This window comes from Bombus pyrosoma, linkage group LG5 (assembly GCF_014825855.1).
Source record: "Bombus pyrosoma isolate SC7728 linkage group LG5, ASM1482585v1, whole genome shotgun sequence".
Classification (NCBI taxonomy): Eukaryota; Metazoa; Arthropoda; class Insecta; order Hymenoptera; family Apidae; genus Bombus; species Bombus pyrosoma.
This window is the reverse complement of record NC_057774.1, coordinates 1433156-1449379: the sequence shown is the minus strand read 5'-3', so window position 1 is coordinate 1449379 and position 16224 is coordinate 1433156. Positions and strand designations below refer to the sequence as shown.

General features: G+C 38.1%; 2 protein-coding genes across 6 annotated transcripts in view; both read right to left on the bottom strand.

Annotated features, from left to right (window-relative positions):
- Positions 1–1278: 1278 nt before the first annotated feature.
- LOC122567528 (M protein, serotype 6-like) overlaps positions 1279–16224 on the bottom strand; it is a 31513-nt gene continuing 16567 nt past the window's right edge. The window contains exons 1-5 of one of the 5 annotated variants that reach the window (XR_006316791.1): positions 5662–5991; positions 4883–5103; positions 3846–4392; positions 3667–3762; positions 1279–3598 (exon numbers count right to left, since the gene is read on the bottom strand). Coding sequence is in view for 2 of the 5 variants with exons in the window: in XM_043726161.1 (XP_043582096.1) it covers positions 5989–6612 (624 nt within the window). In the remaining 3 variants the exon portion in view is untranslated. Of the gene's footprint in view, positions 3763–3845; positions 4393–4747; positions 5104–5661; positions 9066–10022; positions 10539–10721; positions 10802–10877; positions 11186–16224 lie in introns of those variants that run through there. The other 4 variants (XM_043726161.1, XR_006316790.1, XR_006316792.1 and 1 more) reach the window with 4 other exon arrangements.
- Positions 8278–10226, bottom strand: LOC122567866 (myosin-7-like). The gene is made up of 3 exons (XM_043726994.1): positions 10023–10226; positions 8699–8953; positions 8278–8604 (listed from the first exon to the last, which is right to left on the bottom strand). Exons 1-3 carry the CDS (start codon positions 10224–10226, stop codon positions 8278–8280), a joined length of 786 nt encoding a protein of 261 aa, XP_043582929.1.

Below are 16224 nucleotides of genomic sequence, written 5' to 3'. Positions count from 1 at the left end.
ACGAATAATTCTGTAACATACTACGATTAGTTAAAACATGATTTTCACCAAATATGTATTTTACATAATTTCATTTCGTTTCTATTACAAGAACATATAATTGCTTTTTAACATGAATTATGCATGCATTAATATACATGCATTATATAGTAATATATTAATTGAATTCTTTAACTTGTATTTTAATCACTCTGTTTGTATGGTATGATTATGATTTTAATGTAAGCTATAATACATATCATTAATAGAGAGGATAATATGAAACCCATTTTCGTTTTTATAAATTTTGTCTAAAACTATATGATTAATTTACCTAATCACTATACACATACATACATCTAATCGTCATTTATTTCCAACTTTCATGTCTAACTAGAAGAATTCAAATGAGAAAAAGAGATTTAATTAGACAGTTCACTGATCTCGCTATGGTGACCGTTCGAGTATTTGTGAGAAGAAAATATGCAAATAACATTTTTTCCAATGGATACGAGTTCGTCATTTTCCTCTAAGGAAGCGGAATTATTCAGAAAGATCCATGAGAAGACGCGTCTCAATGAGATGTAAATTCTTTCATTGTTTTATTTACCGTAGTCATTTCCTACACACACCGCTAAGTAATTAAACAACTTGACGAATGTTACTGCTACATGAACACAACGTGTTCTGTTACGTGAAATAAGGAATTTTTCTATCTATCTATATGTTCTCCACCGTACATGATTAAAGGCTGTTTTAAGAGCAAACCGTACAATTTGAATGAGCAAATGAGGTAAATGATCGATCGAAACTCTTAACGTTCGAACGAGAGTTCGAAAAATGATCAATTTCTCATTTTACATTTTCTGCCTCATTCTTCTCTCGCCTAAAACTAAATGCATCCGTCAGAGATTGAAATTTCTCGGAGAAATATGCCTGTGTATCAACAAAAATGATCTTCTCGGTCTGGAGGCAACTTCTATCAGTGGCCTTTCTCCTCCTCACGTGACCATATTGAAAAGAATACGAAATAAGGCAGCTCATCGACCGTTAACATTGGCATGCTCCCAGTTAATCGACAAAACGGGCATAACGTGACCTGTATCCGCTATTTTTCGATTCCTGACCTCGAACGAGTTATCGTTGCTGCCTAAAGCAATACATCGCTCACTGGCCAAAAGATAAATATACGATATCTTTGATGCATTCTTTTCACGATGAAACTCTTGCTCTCGAGAATATCTACCCGAGAACCTAAATAACCCCACGAATAACCAGGACACTAGCGTTTCTCAAAAAATGCAAATATATTTATCATAATGTTAACGTTAATCTTTCTCCGACATTTCCACCTATTTTTAATATACTAGATTTTGTTCGGTGTCATTCAACGATTGCCTGGAGTCGGTTATCAACGCAGAACCTCAATCGTCAGAACATCTTGATAAAATTTCTCGTTTCAAATGACATCGTACATGATACAGTTATTCATATTCGTTTCTTATAAAAAGCTAAAATTATAATACATATACTTTTTACATTTGATCCTAGAAATACAATAAATCTTCACAATAAATAAATAATTATTTTCTAAATCGCTTATTCCGATTTTCAGTCGATGCATTCTCGGTTGGTATATAATAAATTCTCAATACAAAACCCCCTTCACAGACTTTAATGTATTGTCAAAATTACTAATTTAGTAATTAGTCGATTACTACGAAAATATGTGCATGTGTAATAATGTGTATTCTGCATAAACATCTGTAGTTCAACGATAATGCGTCGAGCCTAATATTTCCTGAACGAATCGCCTTCGTTAGAAATTCAATTTATCCCTGGAAACATAAATCGACGAAGCGAAAGCGGAAGTTTCGCAAACGCTAACTGACGACCTGCTATCACTTCGATAATACACGGACGCTTTACGAGCTTATTCCAATTCCGACTGGATGGACACACGGTTAAATGGATTTCGTCAATTCATTTACCACTTGATCTAGCCGCGCATTTCAATTATATGTGTACTCTTTGTCAGTAGTATCCGTTAGCATACCATGGCGACATCGTGGCGTGCACGTGCACACTGCACGCTGCACACTGCACGCTGCACACTGCACACTGCACACTGCACACGCGAGCCACACCAACGACAGTTACTGATAAAGTCGTGGGAGCGGATGCGGTCCACGATACAATTGAATTAATCTCGATCGAACAACACCGTGCCACAAAACGAAACAGGAAATCGCGTTGCCGCGCGCAAAATCGAGCAAACGCGGCCAGTCCGAATCTATTGCCCGTTATTAGCCGTTACTGTTTTCCAGAACGTTGCTCGTTATTGGGCACCGCCGCGTTTTTTCTTCCTCTTCCTATCTGTTCCTCTATGCTGCGCTTCGTTAATTAGAATGTAACCGGTGCGACGCGACGCGACGCGATTAAATTACTCGGCTAGAAGTAATTTATACGATCGCGAACCAGCTTGATCGTTCTAAATCCCAGGCACACATCGGTTTTATAGAGAAATTTTGTTGTCGGCCCGTAGATTTGGAAAAATCGCGCGTCTCTGATATCTTTTGTAAGGGAAACGTCCAAAAGATAAAGAACAGCGAGGATTTATCTATTCTCGTCGTTGCCGAGATCTTCGAGATAATAGATTTTAGGATAAAGAAAATTTATTGCGTAGATACGAGATTTACTTGCTGACTCGTTCTTAGTACATCGGAGATTCTCTTTTTTAGTGCTATTTATTAGTTAGGAAGAAATTTTAGCTAGTTATTCTTTTGCAGCATAAACAAGAAGTTATATTATATCAAAATGTTAAATATGATTTTCTAAAAATATATAGACATAATAAATGGAAGGAAACCAGCAGTTTCTTTTAACGACACAAAGTTTGTATACAGGATTACATACCTAGGAAATTGAACTGCAGTTCCGACAAATTTCGATTCGAATTATAAGTTACAGCACTCTCGTGAATTTATGATACGTCCTTATGTAGATTGCTATTGAGAGAAGCTGTAGAAACCCCAAGTTCTTTAAATTTTAATTAGGATGCAAAGTTTTCTTGCTCATAACTAATTAATCTAAAAGTTCTAAGAGAGGAGAGTTTTGGGGAAACTTGTATTTAAAAACATACTATAAATCCACGTAAGTTATGAATTTTGTTTTTCACCTTGTGTAGATAGATATGGACAGTATTATAAACACTTGTAACGAGTAAATTTACAGCTCGTTCTCAATTATAAATTTTTCTACATACAGGATTATCCACTTAACTCGGAGTCCGCGTAAGCAAGAACGTACGATTATGGTAACAATGCAATGTATACGCTTGCTACTGTAATCAAATGTCGCTCGCCATCGACGAACTGTTGCCAGAAGTATAATTAAGCGAGAGAACACAAAGCGGTTTGGTTGTCACCGAAACTCTTTAGATTTGACGTCGCAATAAGGAGAAGACGATCGCTGAGAAAGCGAGCCTCGCGTTTTCGCCCGATGATTTCGTGTGCCTGTACGCTCCTAAAGTTCCGAAGCAAGCAATGGCACCTGGTTCTGTTCCCACGTCTAACTCAATTTTGTTCTTTTAATTGCTGATATTTTGGATTGTGCTTACCTGAAATATAATTACAAAGTACCTTTCTTTTAAATTGCATTCAACTGTTAGAATTGTGAATGATTTACAATGAAATTGTTCGCGTTCCTACAAACATCAAGGTCCTTCTTCTATTTCGTCCAGTAATTACCATTTTTGATGTATTAACATTTAGAGACGCCGAACTAACGTGAGAACAACAAATGATACAATAAAGTTAGAATGTTAACGTTGTAACGATATACTCTTTCTACTTACATATACTTACATCGGTGATCACAACGACGCTGAATCACAAGCAGATGTATCGTCGATAGCACAATTTCAAGACCCATGTTTTCTCGCACAGCCTGTTGATCTTATAGCGTACCATGAATTCGTTAAATTCGTTAGCTTCGAGAACCGAGGGAATATAATTCTTCTCATCCGTGAAATGTCTTGGGGAAGACGATCGTCCAACGATGAACGAGGTTAAAAGGAAAAGCGTATTACGGCAAATCATCCATGCTATGCCGAAGGTTCAAATTGCGTTTTCTCTCAAAGTTCATCTGATCGGAGATTCGAATTAAGTTAGCCTGCTCGTTTTGAAGAGCCCTCCTCGGCTCCTGGAGCTTCTAGTCCGCCTCCATTTGCTTCTCCGCTATCTGTTTCTGCAAAGTAGCTATACGGTGGTCCAAAATATTATAATCCGCCTTTGACGGAATCGCTGGTCCATAACCATCGCACGGCACCGCTCTGCTGTCCTGGTGCGCCATATCCGATGTCAACTGGCCAATCTTATCGCGAAGCTCTGCTAACTGTGTCAATCTCAACGACTGCAGAGATAAAGAACACGTTGTTTCGATTTTACGTCAGCATTTTCGAGATTGGAAAATGATCATTTGTTATAAATAGATCGCGAATATTTACGTAATACGAATATTTTTATGAACACAAGTAAAAAATGCTCATCACACGGAATAAATTCAATCGATGAAGCTAACGATTAAGTTAGAAATATTCTATTTTTTGATAAATGATCAGAATTGTGACTGAAATTTGTTTAAAGTTATATCGTTTAAATTTTTAATCGAATTTGAAGATACATTTAGGACATTCGATTTAGTAGAACGGAGGCGTTTATTAATTTCTGGAGTACAGAATGATTTATTGAATCTATCAGGTTTATTCACTTATTAAGTAATATCATTAATCTATATCATTGCGATTTGCATGCGGTAACCAACGTCGATAATACAATATAACGATATTACATGATTCAGTAACGCATCAATATTCGTATAACATGTCAAAAAATATTTGTACCTTCCTATGTGTCAAACATTTCCATGTATGAATAAAGCGCTTTTTCAAAAATCAGTCTTCGGATCTTTCGCGTTCTTTATTTGCAGAAAAGTCTATATAATTTTTATTTTCATATCGTTTTTCAAATTTCTTCTCTGGTAATTCATTCGCCTTTATGAAATCATAGCCATCATCCAAAATATCTTTGTCTATTTCCGTTTCCTTGGGCTCCAGCTCTCTCACTACATAAAATTCATTTCATTAACAATATATATATAATTATAGTTTCGCAAAAAATGAAATATGTAGTATACATAGCGTTACAATATAATCTGCTATCAGTGACATAAAGAATTTAATATGTCGTTCCTTGCAGAATCTTCCAAAGATAATACAATCCAAATGGGAAATTGTTTTTAATTTTTAAAGAATATTATAATTTCTAGCAGTCAACTACACCAATACTTTTCAAAAAATATATATCATAAGTTTCAACAAATAAAAAATTTTCTTTCAATTTAATTAATTCTGTGCAGAACAATAATTTATGAATTTACTATTAAATTGTCTTATACTTGTTTCACAATCTACAAATATCAGAGCACGAGTAATTTGAAGTCGAAATAGGAGGAAAAGCCCGTTACTGTAAAATTATATCTGATACTGCTTAAGGTAAATAATGATATTAAATGCCTTTCATTAACCACTCTGCTGGAATGTGCAAAGCGACTTGAACAAAAGATCAAGCACTTACCCTTCTAATTTGAATTCCAAACAAATTGAAACGGTAGTTATCATACCTTCTTTCAATTTGGCATTTTCTCTCAGCTTTCCCAATTCCTTGCGTAGCCCTTCCTTCTCCTCTTGGCAATCGAATAACTGGCTTTCCAGTTTCTCATTCCCATCTTTTAACTCGCCATTCCTTTTCTTCAATTTGTCCAGATCCGTGGCTAACGCAGCATCGCGTTCTTTGCGTCTATTTTTCTCGTCCCTTAGTTTACCTAATTCCGACCGCAACTCGCTATAATCGCTTTTCAATTTATCCAAATCGGCTTTTAATTTATTCGCTTCGTTTATCGCCTCGTTTAAATCGTCCCGTGGTTTTGAATTTTCCGGGTTCAAATCTATCAATCCATTACGCAATCTTTCGTTCTCCGCTTAACAATCTCCTTCTTCAGGTCATCTAATTCAGACTTCGATTTGTCGTAGTCGTTTTTTAATTTGTTCAAATCATTCCTCAATCTATTCCATTCCTCTATGGCGTTATTTAAATATTTTTGCAGTTGTGTATTCGCCGATTTCGAACTATTTAGCTCAGGCCTCAGCCTATTCAGCTCCTTCTTAGCATCTTCTAATTGTTTCTTCAAGGGTTCCGGCTCGTTCACCGTGTTCTCGAGATCGGCTATTTTGTTCTTCAAGTCGCCGTTCTCTTTCTCCAGATCGTTCGCCTGTTTCTCCGCTTCTGCCAATTTGTTTTTCGTTCCAGTCAACTCCGCCGCCAATTTCGCATTGTCGTTCTTCGGATTCGCGTTTTCGTTCTTCAGATTCGCGTTTTCATTCTCCAGGTTCGCATTCTCGTCCTTCAGAGTTTCCAATTGCTCGTTCAACTTGGCTAATTCTACATTCAGCTCCTTGTTCTCGTTTCTCGGCTTATCGTTTTCGCTGCAAACCTTGTCCAACGCCGCTTTTAGGGCGGCCAGCTGTTCCTTCGCGTCGGCCAATTCCTCCTTGGCCGTATCTTTCGCGGCCATCTGCTCCTCCAGCTCGTTCCTACGATTTTTTAGCTGTTCGCATAAACGATAGAATTCGTTGACCAACTCTTTTTTCTCGTCTAACAAATCAGAAAGTTCATTTTCCAGAGATACTATCTTTGCTTCAGTTTATCGATCTCATTCTTTATACGATCGTTTACTTTTGTTAATTCGTCCAACTCATTTTCCATTTCGTTTAATTGCTTCTGCAGTCCATCGTTCTCAGTTTGGCCATTTCGAAGATCTGCTCTCAATTTTTCCGCAATTGCCTCCTCTGCGTTCGAGTTTCATCTCCATCTATCGATCTCTGCTTTCTGTGCATCGCTTTCTCCTCTCAAGTTCCGCTTCTTTTTTCAATTAATTTCAATTCAATTAATTAATTAATTTCAATTCACAATTAATAAACGAAGAAGACATTTCTCGTATAAAAGATATTTTTAATATCTTTAACGAAGAATTACGCTTCTTAAGATTAATGTTAAAATACCTAAAATTTACCTGGCATTCGAGCAAATATTTCAATGCTTTATCAAAATCAGCTTTTGATTTATCAATCTCCAACTGAAGTTTGCAGTTCTTCATTTTCCAATGATCTATGTCTGCTTCCAGTTTAGCAATTTTTTCTTCTAATTCGTCGATTAATTTCTTCGGATCGGCAATCTCTTGTCTCGGACCCCCTTCGCCGCCCATTGCCTGAGTTTCACACTTCCACCTCGCCAACACATTTATCCAGTCCGTTTTTCAAAGAACCTACCTCGGATTTCGATCGATCGATATCCTCTAAGGCTTTTGCCAATTCGCGTTTCAAACGATCGATTTTCACCAAGTAAATCCGCGTTTTTCGACTTCCATTTATCCAATGCCTCTAGTTTCTGTTCCAATCCTGCGTTTTTCGCTTTCAGATTGGCGATTTCCTTCTTTAAGCGATCGTCAAGTTCGCGAATATCAGACTCGAAAGCTCGATTCTCTAATTTAAGCTGATCGCTCTCGGTTCTCAGCTTTCGCATCTCGTCCGCGCAATTATCGAGTCCATCCTTCAAGGAACCTGTTTCGTATTTCAACCTCGGATCAATGTCCTCCAACGCCTTTTCCAATTATTTTCACAAACACGATCTACTTCAGCGAGTAAATCTGCGTTTCTTCCCTTTGTCTTATCCAACTCCTCCAACTTTCTTTGTAATTCCATCATTTTAGATCTGAAATCATCATTTTCCTTCGTTAAGCGATTCTTTTCCAACTCGAACTCCTTTACTTGCAGTTGCAGCTTTGCAAGTTCCAGTTCCTTATCCTTAGCCGTTTTGGACGCGTCAGCAGCGGCTTCTAGCACGTTCGCTTGCCTTCTGGAATCCTCAAGGTCATCCCTTAACGCTTTCATATCTCGTTTCAACGAATCGTTCTCGAGCTCCATCTCATCGAGGCTGTTCGGCGGCTCGTCCTTCAAGTAATTTCAGTTTATTAAGTTCTTTATCAGCTTCGTTCAATTCGGCTCTCAGTCCCTCGTTCTCCGCCATCGCTTGTTCTAGCTGCTTTTCGATACTATTATTCTCGTTCAACAACGCATCGCATTCTTGCTTCGCCTTGGCCAACTCATCCTTCAGTTTGTTGATTTCTGCTTGCAAATTATCCAAAGCCTGCTTCATGCTATCCTAGCCGTTCCTTAGCTGGTTATTCAAATTGTCTAGCTCCTTCGTCCTTTCCATCAGACCGTCGTTCTCGTTCTTCAGCTACTCTAGCCGAACCCTTAACTTTTCGCTCTCGCCGACCGATGCTTGCAACGCTTCGCGAAGTTTGTCCTTCTCCTTCCTCTCGGCGTCCATCTTCCTTCAGACCAAAAATCTCCGTCTGTAACTTTTCAATCTCATCTCGGTTTCTCTGCAGTTCCTTCGGCAACGCGGTCCTGGCCGCCCTCTCGTTCTCCAGTCGCCCAGTCAACAACACCTCCACCTGTTTCCTTGCCTCGTCCAACTCGTTCGGCAAATTTTCCTCGTCTCGCTTTAAGGTGCCCACCTCATTTTTCGAGATTCGCTGTTATCGCTTTCGCGGCTGCAAGCTCCCCTTCGAAGCCGTATAGCTTTTCCGAAAGTGCATGCTTATCCAGACAACGCTCTTCCAGCTCCGCGTTTCGCTTCTTACACTCTTCCAACTCATTCTTCAGTTTGGTTATCTCAGCTTTCAACTCATCGATCTCGTCATTTGTCTGGTCGAGTTTTGACTGTAATTCTGTCGTCTTGTTCTTGTAGTCTTTCTCCAACTTGTTCCTCCGCTCCGGTAAGTCTGTTATCCCATCGTCTCTATACTTCGGTGCTTCTCGCAGTTTGTTTAGTTCGTTCAATAATTCTCTCTGATTTGAGATCGTGTAACTGTGACTTTAGATTTCCCACTTCCGATTTCAGAGAAGATAATCCCAGCAAGTCTGTCTGTGATTGTCTTGGGTTGTTCAAGAATCCTGAGATCTAAGAGAGGAGCTATGATTTTTTAATTGGTATCGTGCTTTTGGTTAATATCGTAATTTGCAATCTCGTTAAAAGGTATTATACATACATAACTCGTATAACACATTAAAAAACATTTAAACCGATGCTGTTTTCATTTTGCTTCCTATATGTGTGGCCAAAAAAGAATATTCTTTTTTAATTCCTCTTCCACCTTTGAATATTAATTACGCATGCACTCCGTTTACTCACTCTTTCCACTCTTAACTGCTGACTCCCCATCTCTTCGACAAACCCTCCGACTAACGCTTTAACGTATTACGAGAGAAAAAAATCAGTTCGCTAGAATTTGCAAATGGAAAAGTCGCTCGCGTTAATTGAATGAAATAAATGTGCTAATTTAAAGGCTGGCACGCGCTCTACGATAATGTCACGAGTGTAATGCTGTTTTTGAGAGAAGTTGTTTAGAGAATTTTAAGATCTTACGCGTATAAACACGTGTATAAAAGTATAAAATCTTTTTTATCAAACATCATCGTTACTAGTTCGAGCGAAGACTAAAAACTGGGATTAACCGTTGATTAACGATGATCCATCAATGATGCTCGGTCTAATCTCTACGAACGTTGGTTTGCGTTCGTCACGAAGAAGCTGTTTTAACGAGGAATGAGCATACGAACAGATTGTTTAATGACCGTTCACATTAAACGACTACCAGCGAATTCTTCATCGTTTGCCTCTAAAATCGAAATGCACCTTTAGAAAAAGAAACACAACGGGTGAATGAAACAGAGAGAGAGGTTCTTCATCTAATCCATTTTCGCATCAATTCAAATTGTTTCATCGTCTTGACATGTATCGTACTATCGTTTCGCAATATAAACCAACTCTTATCACTATATAATAAGTTTTATGAACTTATTTGCAATCCACCAACTGACGTTAGTTTCGAGTTTTCAACCATCTAGATATTAATACCTTGTCATCTTCCCTCCTGAGCTGCTCTTTCGTGGCTTCTGTCTGTTCCAATGAACCTTTTTGACTGACCATCGATTCCAGTCCTTTGTTCAATGTATCGATCTGCTCGTCTCTTTCTTCCAACTGCTTTCTTAGATCAGCCACGATATCCTCGCAATTGTTCAACTTATCCAGTAAATCTGAAATATCAATATACTCCGGCATTGCGATTGTTTCGGCCGTTTGCAATATCGTTTCTAGCATTTTCTTTCCTTCGAGCTCAACCAATGCACTACACCAGTCTGTCGCTTGAGAAAGAAGACGTTCGTTTCCCAAACACAGATCATCGCGGCTTTTCGAGAGGTCCACCGAGGTTATGATCGATTTCTCCACAACTTTGGAATTTCGTTGTTCAGCCGATTCACGTTTCGCGAGATCACGCAGCTTCGTCCTTTAAACGATATATTGCGGGACAGCTGACGTCCTCTTCGGTCTGCGCCACTCTCAAACCTCGAGTTCGATATCGTGTCCCGTAATCTATCAGAGCAACAAAGTTTCTTTGACATGTTGCACAATTGAGGTCATAAAAAATTTTCAAATAAGCACGTTTCATGGATAGTTTCGGTACAAGAGATACATTGAAGTCATAAAATTAATCAGCTTTGAAAATACAAAGCATTTGGATCGTTAAAACAGAAATTTAAAAGGCTCTTCTCTTACCAATTTTATACTCTTGTCTGATCTGTAGGATTTTAGGCTCGGTTTGGTTAAAATTTCCTATAAATATCCAATATTGATATCTATAATAAAAATATGAACGTTTCTGCGGTCATAGATTTGTTTGAGCAAAGTTAATCGAAATGTGCAGATACGTACGATCAATAACGTGTATCATTTTGCTACCAATGGTTCGTTGTTGGCAAGAGGAAACGATTAAACGAGGTCTAAGTGTACGAAGAGGAGAAAGTAGCGAGCAGTAGTACTCTTTCTTTTCAAGCGCCAAAACCCTCTCCAAGATATCTCATCTTCTCTCTGAGGAAGTGGATCGTGGCGTCAGGATCGTCGCAGAAATCTCGCTCGGCAAGAGTTTCCTCAAGATCCCTCGCTTTATCTTGGAGCACCGCGTTTGCATTTTGCAGCCTTTCGATTTCTTCCCAGGAGTGCACTAGCAGCGGATCGGGCTTCAATATCTCATCCGCATTTACACCTACACGAAAACATCTAATCTCTAGAAACATTCGGAACAGTGCACGTGCACGATACCGTTCAAAGAAAGCGTTCTGAATTTTAAAGGAAAATCCCTGAAGCTAGGAAGCTCCGGTCTACATTCGCAAACAGTCTTTGGTTTGTATTGCTATTACGGAATTTACTAGTAGAACCTCGACTGAATACTATGCAGTACTATGTCGTAAAGTACATAATGTAGCGAAAAATTTTGTGAATTATGGCAATAATACAGGTAAGGCACAAACGAAGAAACGGAGATCACAGGCATAAAATATAACTACGATTTTGTCGGTTATGATATTGGTCGATGGTTAAAATTTAATATAATGTTATATTTGATATAACACCGTCAAAAAGAGAAGCAATCTATTCGATGCAAAGGTGTAAGCCACTTATTAGCAGTAAGTGAGCAATCCATCAAGTTTTTATGAAATTCCAACTATGGGGAACAGCAAGTAATTCCAACATTGAAATACTTCAACGCTTCCAGTCGAAAACACTAAGATCCCTAATAGATGCACCCACCAACGAAGTAATACATCGCGACCTCAATATACCCACGGTCAAAGAAGAAATAACAAAATATAGCAACAGATATAGCAAAAGAATCAACAAACGTCGAAACCCCCTAATTACTAAATTACTTAACACGTCGGACCAGATCCGCAGGTTAAAAATATAGACGCTAGAGCTAAGCACAAGATTTAACTAGATATGTATATTAAGTGATATTTACTTATTTATAATACTTATTTATAATTATACTTATCTATAATAAGTATTAACTTATTATAAATAATTAACCATGTCACTGCGCCACGCCAGAGAAAATTACTGAAAATTCTCAATGCGAGAGTTGATTGTAATTTACTAATAAATAAAAAAAACAAAGTTTTTATGAAAAGACTAACAGAATATCGAATGCCTAGAATATGATAACTGGGCTGGGAATTTTTATGAAAATTTATATTTTTACAAATACAACTAAGAAAGCTGCAACTTGAGTACAAACTTTTTACCTGTTAAAAAGTAGGCATCTAGATATAATCAATACCTCAATACTTCATATAAGTATGTTTGCACGTTATATGCATTCTGTGGATTTTTGCATCTTGAAATTTCGCATAAACACATGGAAACGCGCAGTCTATTATAGTCGATCGATATTTTTGAACTGAAGATGTTTCGAGTAAATGAAACGTTTTTTAAGAAAATCCCCCAAGCAGGATCTTCTTAACAGTTCGCGTTTCATAAAACGACCTAACGCTCGTTTCGAGACACTTGTTCGCCAACTATTGACATCGAACGAGACGGTCGGTGTATATAATTTCTGCCGTTTCGCTCTTTGCAGCACTAATTGCACGGAACGTTGCTCCTTTCGACTTGAATTAAACGACTAACTCGTAAAGGAAGAGAAACGCGATCACAAGGGTATCCGTACAGAATTCCAATTAATCAATTACGAATCAGAGAGAGAGATAATAAGAAGAAGAGATTCATAAAAGAAGAAGCTAGAAAATATCATACATCGATACCGAATGACTGGAGGGCTCGTTTCAGAGACCTATTTTCGCTCTCGAGTTGAAGTCTTTTCATTCGCTACTTCTTCGTCTGACACTTCATTACAGTGAGCTTCTTCGGGGCAAACGAGAGGTCGTACATTTCTGCTTCTTTGTCGTTCAACGGATCCTAACTGCAGCAATAGCACGGCTCGTGCGGTGGATCGATCGATTCTTGCGACGATGCCTCGCATCCGCACCGGCACAAACTTCCATTATCCGAGTAATCTTTCAAAAGTTTTCCGTAATTACAAACCGCTTGCCTCGCAGCACAAGACAAGAATTTTAACGTCGATTCTCGTAGCTGTACGAAGGAAACGGAGAAACGAGCTTAAAGCTTAGAGACCCCGCGAATTCATTTTAGAAACCGAGACTCGATAGTAAAGAAGCTTTATATAGTAATAAAGCGTCTATCGAAAAGAAAAATAATTTTCTATCTTAATATTTTCTATTCCTAGTTGTATAACATCTACGATCGACGTCCATGCTTCGCGTTCACCAACCTCCTAAATTCGTTTTCCAGCCAACCATTAAATCATATTTTACAGGTTATCCGAACGTAACTATTTTCCTGCTGCGTGTTTTTTCCTCCCTGTCACCGCGCCGATGTCACCGAATCACCGATGTAAGTGAATTACGATCGTAAACCGATTACAGACAGTTCGGCGCACCTAAACGCGAAACTGGCCTCGAGCACCAGGTGAAACAAAACATTTAGCCTGGATATACGAGTTTGGGATGATGTATTTCGACGCGGCAGTCACACTTTTGCTGCCACACGACCGCGGTCATCGATGAAGATCGATAATCTGATTTAACGTCAGACCGGTCTGTTTTATTGGGCCGTGTAATAAATTTGTTCAGATTTCGACGACGCGACGCTTAGATAGATACGTTTTTCATACGTGATATATATATATGTATTATTTAGCGCGCTTCCGTAAACATTCAGAGCGCACCATCCCCGATCGAATTTACGAGAACTTTTCCATCGTTTGCTGTTATTTCCACATTATAGATTAGCATCGTCGAAATGACAAAAAAGGAAATATCTTCCCGCGCGAAATCAGCTAGCTGTTACTTTTTTTGCCCTATGTATGTGCAAATTAACTGTCCAAAGACCGAATAATATTTCTCCGAAATTCTGTAAAAAACGTCGTATTTCTTTATTACCAAGTTACATATTTTAAAATTACAAAAAGACAAATTTTATTTACAAATTTTGAAATTCTTCCAATGAAAATAAAAGTAATATGTACTGTTATGTAATAAATCGATACATTAAATCCTAGTTATGTCTGTAATTCGGATTACGTCTTTAGCTAAGTAAACTAAGTAATTTAAAAGCAAGAATAAAGAAATTTAACAATTTCTCTCTGTATCGTTTTCTTATAAATTACTCTACAAAATTAGAAATCTGATTTTACTATAATGGCGTTTCGTTCTACTTTTGGCGATTACAAACGGTTATTTTTATATTATTTTTTGAAGCAAACTTCTTAAATATTAATAGCGGAGATGGGACGAAAGGGAGATTTTTGTTTCGAACAAAATATAACAAACAAGCTAAAAGACCATTCTGCTTCTAATTGGTAGCGTTGAAAAGGTTAGCTATCGGATTATAATTGTACGCGGTGCCACTAATAACTCTAATTGGTGCTACTAATAACCCTAACAACTTGGGAAATATTTAACTTTATTACACCTCTATCTTTCACTTCATCCGACCACTTTGCCGCGAATTTCGCACGCAAGTTTTCATATTCCTGTTCCTCAAAGTAGGCTACGCTTTTATTTCCGGTAGACGCGAAATTATTTTGCAGACCAAGTTATTCAAACACAACGAAATATCTTTTTAATTAATTCGTGCTTGTTCGCGTAATCAATTTGTACAGATTGCTTCAGGAATCCCTGCGAATTCTGTGGTAACCACGGTATTAATGTGGCACACGTTTCCACGAGATCTAATTACAGCTGCGTTATTAAAATATACCGCGTTTGTATGCAGCTCGTCGACGGAGCTCGTCTTTTGAAACGCGAAAACTGAAACTCTCTTTCTCTGCCTCTCGCTTTTCTTCTTCTCTCCTTCTGTCGTACGTGACACAAACGATCGAAATATCGATATAATTAAAAGGAACGAAACTCTCTTTCTAGATAGGCAAGAAAGTTGTATTATTAAAGGAAATCATTGGACCACGCAGTTACTTACCGTCCGATTCGACGAAAACTTCCAAACGAACCGAAACTTTCGATCATACCCCGGCCATAGAGCTCCGCTATGTTCGTAATTAAATTACGCGTACCTCGTCCGGATGGCCACCACTAGAATTTTGTTATTAAACCTCGATATTAACTTTTACATATTTATTAGGAAACTTGCGGGCAAAAGCTTGCACGCTGAACGAAACGAACGATTCTGTTTGTCATGATTAGCTTCCGCCAACTCTGCATACTAGTCATCGAACAAAGAGCAAAGATTTAAAATACCGACCCCTTTTCAAGTGAAACAATGTATAGATATTAATGCTGGATAAATTAGTTAAAAATATCTAGCTATTTAGTATGCTAATCTTGCTTTCAAATATTTTGCTCCGATAACATCAATACGAAAAACTTTAGTATTATACTTATTACTAAGTCGATGTAAGTAAAACTTACGTATGATGGATGTAGGTAAAACTTACGTATGATGTATGTAGCTAAAACCACTAAAGTGCTTTATCGATTATGTTAGGTTTTTGTCGAAACTTAGTCCATAGCTATGGAACTTTTACTTCACGTTCAATTTAAACGATTGCTATGATTGAATTACGATTCGCTAACTCTCCTTAAGAGCATTTTATTAGACGTTCTAATTTTATGAAACTTGTACATCGATACGAAAGTTTTTCAACATTTTACAAGGTCATCATCTTCGGATTAGTTGCGCTCATTCATGCGCTAATTCATCGAGGGTGCATCTTGTTAGTAAAATACTATATATTATAACAATACTGTTGCGAATTATCGATTAAAGGGCAACCGGTCAGGTCAAAGCGATCGGTCGATATCGCGTACCTCGAATGAATTAACGCTCACGGTGGAGAAGGTTTAACAGATCGAGTGTTAGAGTAATTCAGCACTGTATTTGTACTCGTATAAACGTAAATTGTGATGTTAAGAACACGGCGGTGGTAAGATCTTGTTGGGAGTGAAGTATTTCACCCGTATGGTACAATGTCTGTTGATGAACTGTCCTCCTACGTTGTTGATTCTCCCTACCAGCCGTTGTGTTTCGTCTGTCCATTGTGCCCCTCCGGCTGGTCCTTTTCCGGGGGTTTTTATCTGACTTCGGAGTCATTAGGTTTACAGCTCTGGGGGGACATGTAATTCGGAATTTCCTAAAGGGTAATTTACGTAAAACGGTGATAAGGTAAATGGTTAAGCGTTTTGGAGAA